General features: G+C 50.9%; 1 protein-coding gene across 1 annotated transcript in view; it reads right to left on the bottom strand.

Annotated features, from left to right (window-relative positions):
- Positions 1–14,350, bottom strand: part of Col27a1 (collagen type XXVII alpha 1 chain) — a 109,987-nt gene that overhangs the window by 60,877 nt on the left and 34,760 nt on the right. Inside the window, exons 8-14 of the mRNA XM_090330485.1 lie at positions 12,912–12,956; positions 12,198–12,251; positions 11,743–11,787; positions 8,927–8,980; positions 7,493–7,537; positions 5,351–5,404; positions 4,580–4,624 (exon numbers count right to left, since the gene is read on the bottom strand). Of these exons, the coding sequence (XP_090186611.1) occupies positions 4,580–4,624; positions 5,351–5,404; positions 7,493–7,537; positions 8,927–8,980; positions 11,743–11,787; positions 12,198–12,251; positions 12,912–12,956 (342 nt within the window). The remainder of the gene's footprint in view (positions 1–4,579; positions 4,625–5,350; positions 5,405–7,492; positions 7,538–8,926; positions 8,981–11,742; positions 11,788–12,197; positions 12,252–12,911; positions 12,957–14,350) is intronic.

Raw genomic sequence — 14,350 nt, 5'->3', positions numbered from 1 at the left:
GATAGGCAAGTAACAGCTGAGGACTGGACAATAATGTGAGTCCACATTCACAAGCTATAGGTTGGCTACTGACCATCAAAGGACTCAGGGATAATTTTCCTCAGGGCTCCTAGGACCCCTGAAAGGAATCCCATGGGGTCTTCCCAGACCCTATGGCAGACATGGGTACAAGACTCATATGTCTTTCTCCTGTCTGAACTTCCTCTTCTCCTGTGACATACTGACCCTGCTGGACCATTTCCTAAGCCTGTGAGCTGGGCCAGAGCCTATTCGATTTCATACCCTCTGTGAACATCACCATTCCAACCCCAGAGGCCCATCCTCCCAACACCCCGGGCATCACCACTCATTACCACCTCCCTGCCACTAGCCCATCGGTAGGCACTAGGCCTAGAAGCCCCAGCATGTGTGACCCCAGCATCCAGCCTAGGACAGGGCCAGACAGAAGTGTTTAAGGAGTGTCAAGGAGGGATTTAAGTCCCATTTGTACACCCTTAGCAACCTCCTCTGCAGGAAATAGCACCTCTTTCCAGAAAGTGATAGGGAATCAGCAGGAGAAGCCCAAAGCAGGGACCTCTCACTAGCACCTTCTCTACATCAGCACAACCTGGCATCACCCAGCCCACATCTCCACACATCCATTGTCTCCATTCAGCACCAAGGTCTAATAGCCACAGCACAGGGCAGGGAGGAAGATCCGGAACTGTGCAAACATGCTGTGTGGCCTCAGGAAAGTGCTTTGCTCTCTCTGAGTCTCAGTGATGCTACCACTGGTACCTTCCCAGGGCTATTGTGACAATTCATCCTTGAAAAAAGGGTCAAGTACAAGAGGCTTTGGGAGATGTGATTTGGGTCCCTGACCTTGCTTTACAAAGAAATGACCCTTTAGGGACAGAATATATGGATGTATCCACTATGCCACATGTTGGGGGTTTGGCTAGATCACAAATTCTTCAAGTCTCAGGAGGCTGAGATCTGAGGATTGCAGTTTGAAGCCAGCCGAAGCAGAAAAGTCCTTACCTCCAATAAATGACTCAGAAAATGCCAGAAGTGGTGCTGTGCCTCAAGTGGTAGAGTGCTAGCCTTGCACATAAAGAAGGTCAGGAACAGTGCCCAGGCCCTGAGTCAAGCCCCATGAGGGGCAAAGAAAAAGTAATTTAAAAAAAAAGAAGCCAAAATTCTCTGAATGTCACTGAACAAAAAAAGACAGATAGTGTCTTTGTTAAGCACATTCTAGAGTCTGGCAGCTTTCCTGTAGGCCAGCCAGAAAGAAGGTTTTGATTACTCCAAGCGGCTGTTTCCAGGTTCTGTCACCTAAGAGTCTACCAGAAGCCACTGGCAGTTACCAGTCCTGGGGCCATTCAGAACCAAGTCCCACCCTTCTATTTGCTAGCTGGTGGGCATCTCTCGACTCCTAGAGTCCAATGCAAGTCCAACACTCTCCCCCCACCCCCAGCAGGCAGAGGCTCAATAAATGTTAGCTTGTCTTCTCTTACTCTCCCTCCTGTACAGGGACTCAAGGGACAGGAAAGCTGGCTACAGTCTGCATGCAAATGACCTCCGTTGACTAGACAGGCAAAAAACAAACCTGAATGTCATGAAATGATTATAAATGCATGGAATTCTGTTTGCTCAGCTGAAAACCCACATCCTCTGGAAGTCATAGGTGACTCATAGTCCCTTTTCACTTGAACTCCTGGATAGAAAGTTCCTGGCCAGCTCGTGGAGGAGACCAAGTTTCCCCAGACTTGAACATAAAAAGGGACATTGGCTTAGTTTTCAGTGGTGAAGTAGGGGGCAGGGCAAAGGGTGCATGCAGCTCAAGTCTAGCCTTGTGACCTCCAGGCACAAAGACAAAAAGTGCTTCACTTTGTAGGTGAAGGCAAATTAAATCTCTGGCCACTGATGGTAGCCAGAGAAAGACAGGGCCGGCAAAGGCCACAGAGCAGCAGAGACGTGCTCACTGGTCGCTATGTCATGTGGCAGGCACAGAATCTGAGAAACACAGAAGTGTCCCTTAGGAGGCGGTCCTGCCTGAAGTATTGGGGGTCCTGGTTTCTAGTCAGCTCTCCATCCTCTGCTATCTTCAATGTGACCTTAATCAAGGGCCTTAGTTTCCCCCATGAGCTATATGTGATTCTAAGAAACAGTGGGAATAGTCCCAATGAGAATAGATCTAACATATAAAATTATAAGATATCCAGTTACATTTGAGTATCAGATAAACAAGGAATGATATTTCAGTATAAATGTGACCTACATATTACACCTGACATTAAATGTAACCAGGTGAATTGTATTTTATCTGGAAACTGTAAAGATAAAGGACAGCGGTGGGAACTGAGCTTTGTATGAATTAGGAGAGCTAAGGGCAAGGACAGCTTAGCCTGGGTATCCCAAATCCATGCAACATTTAGACCTAGATTGGGACATAAAACTACTGGGCACTGAGACAATGACAAATAGGAACATGTGCCAAAGATGACAGCCAGGACATGTAAACATCCCTCCGGATGAAGACCAGGATTATTCAGCCTGAAAGAGCCCGGAGAAGAATAGGTGCTGTCCATCTTACCCCCTGTACAGCTTTGCCAAGAGACAGACAGCCAAGACAATTCAGAAAACACCGAACAATGAGGGCTCTGTTCAGAGAGACTGTGTCCCTAGAAAGAGTGAGTTTCTAACACCTGAGATGCTTGAGTTAGAACTTCACAAGCATAGGAACAAAACGCTTTACAAGGGATTCCTGTTGGGCTTAGGAGGAGTGAGGCAACAAGTCTTCTCTAACTCTCATGGCACACATTGCTTTTGCCAAAACATCTAGGTCAGCACCAGGTACAGAAGAAGGGGCTTAGCAGAGTGATACTGAATAGATATGAAAGACAAATGAGTGTATAACTTACATGGTCCTAGCACTTCCTCATCCTCAGCCAAGGCAGACATCACTAATCAATTGCAAATATATTGCAAAGTATGGTATATGCACATGTACACACGTGCTTAACAGAACAATAACAATAGTTACTATTATAACTAATTCTTCTTGAGTGCTTCTTCTTGGGTGGTTCCTATGTATTAGCTTATTTAAATCCTTACGACAATCTTCCAGTTAAGTACTAATATCATCCCCCATTTTGCAGATGAAGAAACTGGGGTACAGAGAGGTTAAGAAGTTTGCTCATGGTTGTGATTAGGTGAGTAAAAGAGCTAAGGTTTGAACTCAGGTAATCTGGTTCTGGCAACTGCTCTTTTAGCCACTGGACTTGACTAGGCTGTGGCATCTGAGATCCCAGCATGGGTGGGTGTTATTGATCCCAGTGTTACTGATTCCTAATGAGGCCTGGAAGATCAAGGAGCTGAGGCAATAACAGGTTCACAGAACCAGGAGGTAGTGACAAGATGTGGACCCAGTGGATTCTACCTCCCAATGCATCTCACTTAGGCTCTGCTTCCACCCATCTCAGCAGAAGCAGGTGGCCGGGAGTGGGCTCTGGTCCACTTCTCAGGACTAGCCTCCCCTGAGAAATAGAGCACCTCAGCCTCCAGCTGAGCAAAGCTCCTTGATCCAGTTGCTGAAGGAACAAAGCTGGCCCACTTGCCAATCTAAAGGACAGCTTACTTGTGCCTCCCACAGTGTCCTCCAGACTCAAATCCACGAGGAATGACCCATAGTTTAAGGAAGAGGGGCTCAAAGTTTGTGGGGACATTTCTCCTAGAGTCATTTCCAGGCTCTGGACTGTCTTTGGCCTTTGGGTCTGGGCCCAAGATCAAATCTCGTCTCTAGGCTGGCAGCAAGCTGTGGGGCTGCTGATAGAGCCATCCCCAAGGCCCACCCAGTCTAGATGGAGTTAAAGGCTCCATCCCTCCCATTTCCTATCCCTGGACCTCTCTGGGCCCTGGGCATTTCAGGATAATATTTTCCACTTAGTGAGTGCTTAGTGAATGCCAAGTCCTATGCCAATCACTTGCTTGTGCAATGCCTATAAATCCGATCAAAAATTCAAGAGGAATCTACTCTCAACTTCATTTTATAGATGAGGAAACTATATAGAGGCTCAAGGAGTGAATCACCTAGCTAAGTCATATAGTCACAATATGGCAGAGCGATGACATCAACCCAGTTAGTCTGGCTCAAAAATCAGTGTTTTCAAGAAAAAAGAGACAAGGTCAACTGTTCAATGTTGCCAGAATCTCAGCTCCTCTGATACCACTTCCTCCCTTGGGACCTAAAGCCCTCATCCATTGGTTGGACATGTCATTACCCATCTAGGCCTCCAGATCAGACAATGGGCCACCAGCAGGCATACAAGTACACACAGTCCTGGTGGCAAGGACAGATCCTCAGCTGATCAATGAGGAAGCAAGCTCAGAGCAGAGACCACTGGGACTACCCGAGGCCACATAGCAGGGCCTCCTCTCTCAGTCCAGTCCCTCTTGGATTTGGTGACAGAGGAGTCTTTTCAGCAACCTACCATACTGTTGTTTGCTCCTTAGCTTTTGGCTCCATGTGATTCTCCCACCCAGTCCAATATCCCCTGCACATGCTCCCTATCCCCAGCCCCTAGGCATTTGTACTTACAATAAGGCCAGTGACTCCAGGGGGCCCTGGAAGGCCCAGTTCTCCCTGCAGTGAAAGAAATCAGAGGTTACTTGGGTCTTCTTCCTCCACGTGCACATCTGGAAGAATCTTTTCAGATGGATCTCTCGTGTTCTGAATCGCAAGCTCAGGCAACACTTATAGAATTGAACCAACACGCAGTCAAGTACTGACCATAGACGTGGTTGGCCCTCGCTGCTCTGGCTAGGAAGCATCAGAAAGACTTGAGTGACCATGTAGGTATCTCAAAGCTCTAGGCAGAGTCTGTGCCCGTAAGCTGAATAGGAGCTTACCCTATCAGGGACTGAAGCCTAGACAGAAAGAAAGAGCAAGCTGAGCTCCTGGGGCGGGCTGACCTGACTCTGGTGAGACAGACTGTGGGCCTCCGACTGTTTACAAACTATAAATACACAGTGGTAAAGATGTCTTGGGAACTCAGCACTTCTTTCCTAACATGGCCTGCAAACCTGTTAGTTCTCCAGGACATAAACATTTCGGATGCTTTGTAATAGGTGGCAGCCAGAGGTGGGTGAGCTGTGTGGGAGGGGCCAGCTTGGCACTCTGGCTAGGAAATGAAGGTAGTAGATCACAGGGCACCAGCCATAGAAAGGAGCCCAGGTTCAGAGGTCATGTCATTTGTCCAAGTACACACAGCTAGTAGGCCATGGGCCTGTCTGCCCCTCAAGGTTGGAACTCCTGAAATACCCCTGCGTTCACTCTGATTTTCTTTCCCAGACACTAGGAAATACTTACAGGGTTTCCATCAAGTCCTGGGGGGCCTCTCTCCCCAAAGTCTCCAGGGAAACCCTAAGGACATGAGAGAGCAACAGAAGTAAGTTAGGGCTTACAGTATGAGGGTGGCTCAAACCCAGGGACACAAGGGTGATGTCTGAGAAGCCTTACTCCTTAATTTGAGGTCACCCCCCACCGATGACATATATAAACCACACACACACACAACTCCCCAGGCACAGGCCACCCTGTAGAAGAAGAGAGTAGGCCCCACACTAGCTCCCAATCCAGGACTTGACTGCAGTGTAGTGGGAGGGACACAGGAAGTTGGGTCCAAAACTAGATCAATCGCTGACTGGACTGAAGATTTCAGTCCCACCTCAGGCCTCAGTTTTTCCTCTCTAAGGAGAAGTCTTCATATGTGTGTTTGTGATGTGTCCTTTAGAAGCCCCACTGTGGAATCACGGCCTTTATTTTTCAGGAAGAATGAAGCCAGCAAAAGGTGAGTGGCAAGGTCACATTTAGTGAACGTCAGCACTGGAGAGGGTTACCCTACAAGATGCTAGGCTACCCCTCCCTATGGCCATTTCCTACTCTCTGCGGAGTGAGCAGCTGGGAGGAAGACCCAGGGGTCAGTAGTGAGTATGGGGGGTGAGTTTATTCCTACTTCAAAGAGAAAGAGCCTGGAGTGTGGCGAAACCTGGTTTCCCCCTCCGCAAATTGGAATCACGGGGTTTCTAGGGAAATTTAATTTAAGAAAAAAACCAAAGCACATGTTTCGCCGACCAAGGGAAAAGTGAGCTGTCCTGACAGAAAAGATCTGTGGTTTGGGTTTCTGAAACTACTAAAGAAACCCAGCAAGCACACCAAACACAAACCAATCATACGTAGTTTCTACTGGAAACAGAGAACCTGAGATGTATGTGCATTCTCCCAGGACACTGGCTTCCCATTCTTCCTCTTCCTCCTCCTCCTCTTCCTCCTCCTCCTCCTCCTCCTCCTCCTCCTCCTTATCATCATCATCATCATCAACTGGCACCACAGAGGTGACACAGCCCCCAAAGCAGGGATTAGGACCCTGTGATGGGATCCAGGCTCACTGGTCACTGCCAAATGCAGAACTCTAGCAGCTCCCCTGCTACTGCTTTCCACACCTGGGAAGCAGGCATTGGACTTCAGAGCTCAGAGCGGATGGCAGGACATAGGCATGGTGGGGACCACTGTCAGTTTCTTGAAGCCAGGAGCGGAATCTTTTTTTTTTTTTTTTTTTTTTTTACAACTTCCAGAGATCCCAGCTCAACTGCAGCACAGAGAACAGGCTACCAACCTGAAAGCCACAGGTGCCCCTATCTCAGTGTATCTCCAGTCTCTCCCACTGATCTTTCCTCCACCTCCCACAGCAGTGGACTGACCTCAGGTCTGAGTAGTGAGAGACTGAGTCACCACTGGGGGACAGTCTTGAGACTGCCCACCCAGCAGAGGGACCTCAACATTTTCCTCCACCTCTGGAACTTCAGTTAATGAGATAATGGGAATAAGCAACTTTCCTGGCAGGGGAAACCTGTGGGAAATGTACTTTTACAATATTAGCATCAACTAGAGACACTGAATGGCCACCCACCCAGCCACTGAAACCAGAGACGCTGAGGACAAACCCGCTGAACTTGATCTCTGCCCCACTGCTCACTTGCTGTGAAGCCTTGAGAAAATTACTTAACCTCTCAGTGCTTGGCTCTTTCTTTATGTGTGAAGATGACCAGACCAGAGGACAAACACTTTTCTACCACACAGAAAAGAAGAAACAAAGCAAACCCATGGGGGAGAGTAGGTGATCTCTGGGACAGACACATCCCCTCATCTGCTAAGGCTCCTCTGGTGCACATAGACCACTGACACAAAGACACAAACACCCTGGATGGAAGCCCCGCCCCCAGACACAGCTGCACCTCTGGAGAGAGGAGCTACCACAGAGCAGCCAAGCACCCAGCAGCAACAGAAGTAGCTCAGCACTCAGGCCCAAGACACCTGGCTCTAACCCTCAAATCAGAATGGTGGCTGAGCAGGATAGGGAGCAGCCTCGGTGGAGAGGGCAGTATGACAGATGGGAAGAGTTGGGGGTCCCCATAGAGTCTGTGTAATATAATAGACACGGAAAATCTTTACCGGCCTACCCATCTTGCCCCTCTTGCCAGGAACGCCAGGTACACCCTGAAGAGGGAAAGACAAGGAGAGGTCAGGACAGGGCCTTGATAGAGGACAGCCCCTAGCCACCCCAAAGAGGAAGTCCCAAAGATACCATGTACACAGTGGTGTCTGGGACAGGCACAGTAATTCAGGGGTCCTCATCCTCTTTGGGGCTGGGGCTTTCTGGACCTCCAGTGGGGAAATGGCTCAATAAAATGATCAGTGCTTCTGGTATTCACCAGGTGCTTGCTAGATGTTCTTTCTCCTGCTCCCCTAAGGTGCTCTGTACCTTACAGATTAGGCTACGAGGGGGCAGGAAGACCATTGACCCCAGAGGCTCCTCATGGGTATAAGGCTGGACCAGAGGCATGTAAGCAGCTCCTGCCCTGGTCCCTTGACTCCCCTGACTGACACTGGGCTGGGACGATACAAATGCCAGGAATCTCATCTTTTTCAGGGCCCATCCTGTCTCATGTATGTATGTATGTATGTATGTATGTATGTATGTATGTGAGTATGTATTTAGAGGGCTTGAACTCAAGGGCCTGGGAGTTGTCTCCTTCTTTGGTTCAAGGCTAATAACACTCTACCACTTGAGCCACAGTACCACTTTCAGCTTTTTCTGAGTAGTTTATTGGAAATAAGTGTCTTATGAACTTTCCTGACCTGGTCAGGAAAGCTTTGAACCACGATCAGATCTCAGCCTCCTGAGTAGCTAGGTTTACAGGTGTGAATCCCCAGTACCCAGCTTCATCCTGTCTCTTAATGGACCTCAGGGCCAAGCCAGAGTCAGATCTCAGGTACTTGACTTCTCCTAGGCATAACACCCCAGCCTGCCTCATGCCACTGCCTATTAGGTTTGTCTACAGCCCCTTCTAGCTTTAATTTACTCAAGTGGCCTGAGCCACCTAGGATAGGGTCAAGGGACATCTGTGCAAAGAGCTCTATGCCACTGTGGCCAGACAGCAGCCATGGCCCATAGTAACCAAATAAGCATGGCTGTGCTCAATAAAACTTTATTTACAAAAACAGATGACTCGCTCTCATCTGCAGAGCTCCGTGGCAAGGGCCTGTTTCTCATTTGCTGAAAGCCCTGGAGAGGTTCCCCAGAACTGAGTCTTTTTGCTGACCTTGGTTCTCTGAGGGCCCAGGAAACTTCACGAAGTACTTCAGGAAGTAATCCCCATTCCCCACCCCCTCTGCCTGAGGGCAGAGTTCTGCTGAGAGACCTTTCATCTTGACTTTGCCTGGTGGGTGTACACCCTGACCTGCCCCCTCCCAGCCTCCAGCACTCCTTAAGGGTAGCAATGTCACAGAGACTGCTGCAATTCCTCCCGGCCTGCCCCTGGGCCCATTTCGCTTTGCATCAGGAAGGTGTGGGAGATGGCCAAATAACCAGTGCCACACACTTACCCGTTCTCCATCGGATCCAGGCAGGCCAAAGAGTCCAGGCAGTCCAATGTAGCCCTAGGAAAGAGCAGGAGGGGGTCAGAGCCTGAGCCAGAGGGATGCAGCTGTCCCCATGGTCCCAGTCCACCCTCAAGGCCATCCTGCAGCCCAGTCTTCCTCCTTGCTGGCGACAGTGGTGACTCCAGTGGTCCTCGACGACAAAGGCCTTGAGGCAAGTGTATATGCCCGTGGACTGCATGGTGCTGGCTTCCACGATGTAGTCCAAAGGCACATACCCTCACACCAGGGAAGGGCACGGGCACGCGGGGGAGGCCCGCCCCAGCGGAGCCAGGCTCTGGAACCTGCAGAAGGAAGCCAGCCTAGAACTGGGTTACATGCTAGCTAGAGCATCTCCCACCCTCAGGTTGCTGCTGGGGACAAAGCCCTCTGCAGTAAGCTCCTCCTGGGCCTGGAAAGCCAAAGCCATGGGGCTCACTCACATGCACCCCTGGCCACCAAATGCTACCAAGAATAGCTGCCCTGTGGAGAGCTCACATTGTGCCAGGCACATGGTCACTGCTACATTAAACCCTCAGGGACCTCACAGGCTGACTGTCACCTCCTCCCTTCCCATTGGACACATAAGGAAAGAAGAACTGGACAGAATGGGACATCTGGTCATGCTACTACAGAAGGGCCACCCAGGCCCAGCAACACAAAAGCAGGGGTGTCTAAGGCTCAGGCCCAGAATGCACCTGGTTTTCCCATCCCTCAGAGCCCTTCTCAGCCAGGCCCTTCCCAGGACATTGAATGCAGAGACAAATCCTGCACAGCCCACTTCAAAGCCTCATCCCTGACCCTTGGGCCAGAAACGCTGACGCCTTCACCATTAGCAGCAGCTATCTCTCCTTGCATCTCCATCATCTGTGCTCTTGTATCTTCCTCTCATTGGCCTGAGAATGCCTTGAGGGCCAGGACCTAAGCCATGTTTGCACAATGCTATACTGGTAATTCTAACACAAGTTAATGTTTAGTAAGCACAAACTAGATGCCAGGCCTAGATCACAGAGGTCTGTGTACATCAAAGCATTTACTGCATCCTCTCCATACCTCCAGGGAATAACCATGATTATTAGCACGACTGACTCGAGAACACATAGGCCCAGAGATGTGAGGTGACTTGCCTAGGGACACACAGCTAGAATATGGCAGAACCGACATTTGAATGAACGCATGGGGCTCTAGGGCTTGAGCTTCTAACTATTCAGCTACACAACCTTCACAAAGGAGTAGCCAAGAATGGCTTATCACCACCTGAACAGCCAAGAGGTCCCTTCATCCTCCCCTACCCACATCTCAAAGAGAGACATTTCCAATTGGGCTTACATCCTAGAGCTGCAGGTGAGAAAATGGCCCAGTGACTACAGGAACCCAGAGAGGAGAAGCGGCTCCGCTGGTCTCAGCAACCGGGCTCCAAACCTGTGCTGGGCATTGTCTACTTCATAACTATGAGGCTGATGTGGCAGAGCAGCTTAAGTGATCCAGTGTAGCCAGCTGCTGTGGGCCGTGTGACTGAGGAGACAGGCAGGCTGGGCCAAGGTGGCCTTCACCTCATGTACCTTCAAGATGCCATGCACATGGCAAATCCAGGCCACCCTGGGTGTCATAGGAAGGTCCTGTTCTCCACCCCCAGAGTGGGACTGGGGCCGGTTCGAGACTTCTCACAGGTCTCAGAAGACCCCCTCTAAGGAGTAGCTAGGTAAAGAGGAAGGGCCCAGAACCCCCAGGTCAAGCGCCCCCTCACATCATAATAACATTCTGCTCTGACTTAGTGTCTGTGGGACCCAGTGTAGAGTGTGACCTGAGCTGCAGCCTCTGGACACCTGGCACCCTCCTTCCTCCCCCCAACTTTCTTGCCAGTTCTGCAGCTTGAACTCAAGGCCTGAGCACTGTCCTTGGGCTTTCTCAAGGCTAGAACTCTACTACTTGCGCCACAGCACCACTTCTGGCTTTTTCTCTGTATGTGGTACTGAGGAATCAAACCTAGGTCTCCATGCATGCTCGGCAAGCACTTCATCACTAGGCCAAACTCCCCGTCCACCTGGCCCTCTCTCCAGCTCTACCTGTACCCCCAGTGTGCAGCATGAATTGAGGCTGTTTAGCTCACAGTGACACCAGAGTCATAGAAGAGAAGGTGCCACCTCATCTGATCTTTCCAGTTCTATCTACACCACACACCCCCATCCAATTCACCCCAAATCTTCTCCAACTCTCTACAGTCCTCACTGGAGTCCCCCACCCCCAGCAGCCATCACCAAAGTAAATTCCTGGTGCCCCCCTACCTCCAGGCCACTGATGGGAACAGTCAGCACACTCTCATTGTAAAGACAGTAACCTGAGGCTGATGGCTGCTCAGGGATTGCTCCTTGGTGGCTTCAGAAGAGGCTACTGGAAATCTCATTCACCTCCAGCCTGGACAACACCATGGCCTTTTACCAAAGGTGGCTTCTGAGAACCAAGTTAAGGGGAAGGGAGGCCAGTGGCCACTTGGAATGAAAGAGGACTCAGCAGACAAATACCCGATGCTTGTAGCTGAATCACAACCGAGCATAGCAAAGCCTGGACTGCCCTGATCGCTTGATCCTCAGGCTCAGTAGCAACTAGACCAGGGGTCCTCATTGCCATTGCCCTGCTATCCCAGTCTCTAGTAAGCACCCAGGTAGGCAGGACTGGGCCCAGTTCCCTCTCATAGCCCTGACTGCCCATCAAGCCTAGTGGAGGGACAAGGGATGCCCACTTGGTCTCCACCTATATGGCACCTATGTAGAAAGACCACTTACTCGGCTGCCTTTGGGGCCAGGCTCTCCTACAGGTCCAGGGAGTCCCTGAAATAGAAAATACAGAGGGGGAAGGACATATGGAGATGCCCTTCTAGCTGCCAATGCCCCCAGTGAGTCTGGGAGATTCCCATGTCCTGGCCTCAGCTGCTTCTCTGGAGAATGGGGTGGGGGAGAACAGGAGTCTTCAACCCAAGTGCCACAAACCACCCAGTATGTGTCAGGGGGCTCTGGATGAGAGGAACCTCAGGAACCCTGCCCGCCCTCAATTCCTCACTGAGTGTCCCAGCCCCTATGCCTGCTGGGAAGAGCTGGCTTGATCCAGGACCCTGGACAGCCCTTTCCTTAGGGCACAGCTCCTCAGCCTCAGCCCATAAGGGCCCCCCTACCCCCACTGCCTGGGGCACCCGTGGCATCTCCACCACGGCCACAGAGCTTCCAGAAGCCATATACTGCACCTGCCTGCCAGGGTAACCTTTGGCCCCTGGGCTGCCCTCGGCTCCCAGCTTCCCCTGCAAAGAACAGAAAAGAATGTAAGGCAACAGCTCGGGGAACAAAAATCAAAGAAGGGGCGGGATTCTCATCTCTAATTAACCACCAAAATGCCAGGAGTGGAGCTTTGGTCAAGTGATAGAGCGATAACCTTGAGCAGAAAAGCTCAGGGAAAATACCCAGGCCCTGAGTTCAAGCCCTACAACCAGCACCAACCACCCCCCCCCAAAAAAAAAAGCCTCCTGTTAGAAAGCCCTATGTAAGAAAGCATGGAGAGGGGCTGGCTAGCTCCCCGCTGGCAGGACTGCTGTTTGACTTGGGCCTCGGCAGCCCAAATTCCTGCAAACCCCACGGCAGGCGGGCGGCAGGGATAATATCCCCTCACATTGCCTGGGACAGGCTGCCTATTCATGGCTCAAAGTGGAGCCAAGCAACTCAGCTCATGCCAGCCCCAGGCCAGGCCTCCTCAGGGACTCTGGCTCTTCCAGGCTGGCTGGGGCTTTGTGGGGGTAGAGGAACAGGGTCTGCAGCTAGGTAGACAGAAGGACAGCCAGGCTCTGGGGACTGAGGGATGGTGGTTCCTGGGCAGAACTGGGGAGGATGTGGGGATCTTGGGCAGTCTCTGGAGGGCCTGGGACTGGGAGGAGGGAGAGTGATGCAGAACAGGGCAGGGGCCTTACCTCTTCTCCAGGATGCCCTGCGGGTCCAGGATAACCCTTGTGTCCCTGTGGAGAGGAGTGGAGAGGCACATTAGGCCAGAAGGCCCAGCCCGCTCATGGATGGCAGGGCCTGGCCTCTGCCATCTTGGCTGGACACTGCTGATTCACACAGGGGTGTTGGCTATAAACACTCAGTAAACCCTCCCCATGTAGATACAATGCTGGCACTGTCAGAGGTGGGTAGAGCCCTTACTGCTTTTGGCAGCTAATACACCTTGCACCTTTCACTTCATAGGGAGAGACAGGGACAGACAGATCTGTGGATGGATGGATGGATGGATGGACTACCATGTGAGATGGGTGCCCTCAGCTGTTAGCTCTGCTATTTCGTGCACATGACCACACCTACTAGAATACCCAGGATTTAAAAGTTTGATCTGTTGATTTTTTGCACTAACCTTGACTTAAAACACACACACACACACACACACACACACACACACACACACACAGCATGTCTCAGACTCCCAGGATGCAGTCCTCTTGTTTATAAACAGCAGTGCTTGTCTGATCTGAGAGGCCCAAGGGGTTTGCCAGTGAACCATCTGCACCCACTCACACTGAGTCAAGATGGCTCAGCTGCATAGGTGGACAAGATGCCTCTCTACCTGGGGCTCATGCTCTTTTCCTCAGCAGGCAAACTGGGCCATAGACCACAGCTAGCAACTGGCATCAGACTGAATTCTAATGCTGCTTTACATACTGGCTGGCAGCGGAACACCGAGTCTATGGTCGTGAGTCTTGTTCCCCTGACTGTAAAATGGGGAGGTAAGGGCCAGTGCATGGGTTTTGTGTTATGTACACAAAGCACTCAATGTAATATCTGACATCAAGTTCAAGGGCCCTGTTATGACTGTTGAAACCTTCCATATTCATTGGTTTATTCCTTTAACCAACAGAGTGAACAAGTGCAAAGGCCCTGAGTATTCTCAGTAGGCTCAGGAAAGCACCAGAACTCCTGGATGACTGCGGCATACACATGGATGGTTGAGACTCCGCAGCCAGAGAGCAGTGAAAGCTGGTGATCAGATGGGAGGTGCCAAGGATGCAGAGATACCACATAACCCCATGCCTACAGTCACCCCATTCTCATCGTCCCACCAGAGTGTGAGTAGCAGCAAGAATCCTAAACTTCCCCCAGGGAAGTGCTGTGGTACTCAGCCTGAGCAAGCAAGCCCCCTCTCTGAATCTCATTCTGTCCTCCTCTGCCTCATCAACGACTGCTACAAACAGCCTTCTGTGGGAGGGGAGGGACCCAAGAGAACCATGAAAGGGGCACCCAGGAACCTTCGGCTCTCAAACACACATACACACACTACAGAATGCATCATGGCCCCCTCAGGCAAGCTCGGCACAAGCTGAGTATAAGTTCAAATACATCAGCTGACTGAATCTGCATT

Source organism: Megascapheus bottae, chromosome 3 (genome assembly GCF_031878675.1).
Source record: "Megascapheus bottae isolate mThoBot1 chromosome 3, mThoBot2.hap1, whole genome shotgun sequence".
In the NCBI taxonomy this organism is placed as follows: domain Eukaryota; kingdom Metazoa; phylum Chordata; class Mammalia; order Rodentia; family Geomyidae; genus Megascapheus; species Megascapheus bottae.
Note: the sequence above shows the minus strand (reverse complement) of the source record. Positions and strands in the feature narration are given on the sequence as shown.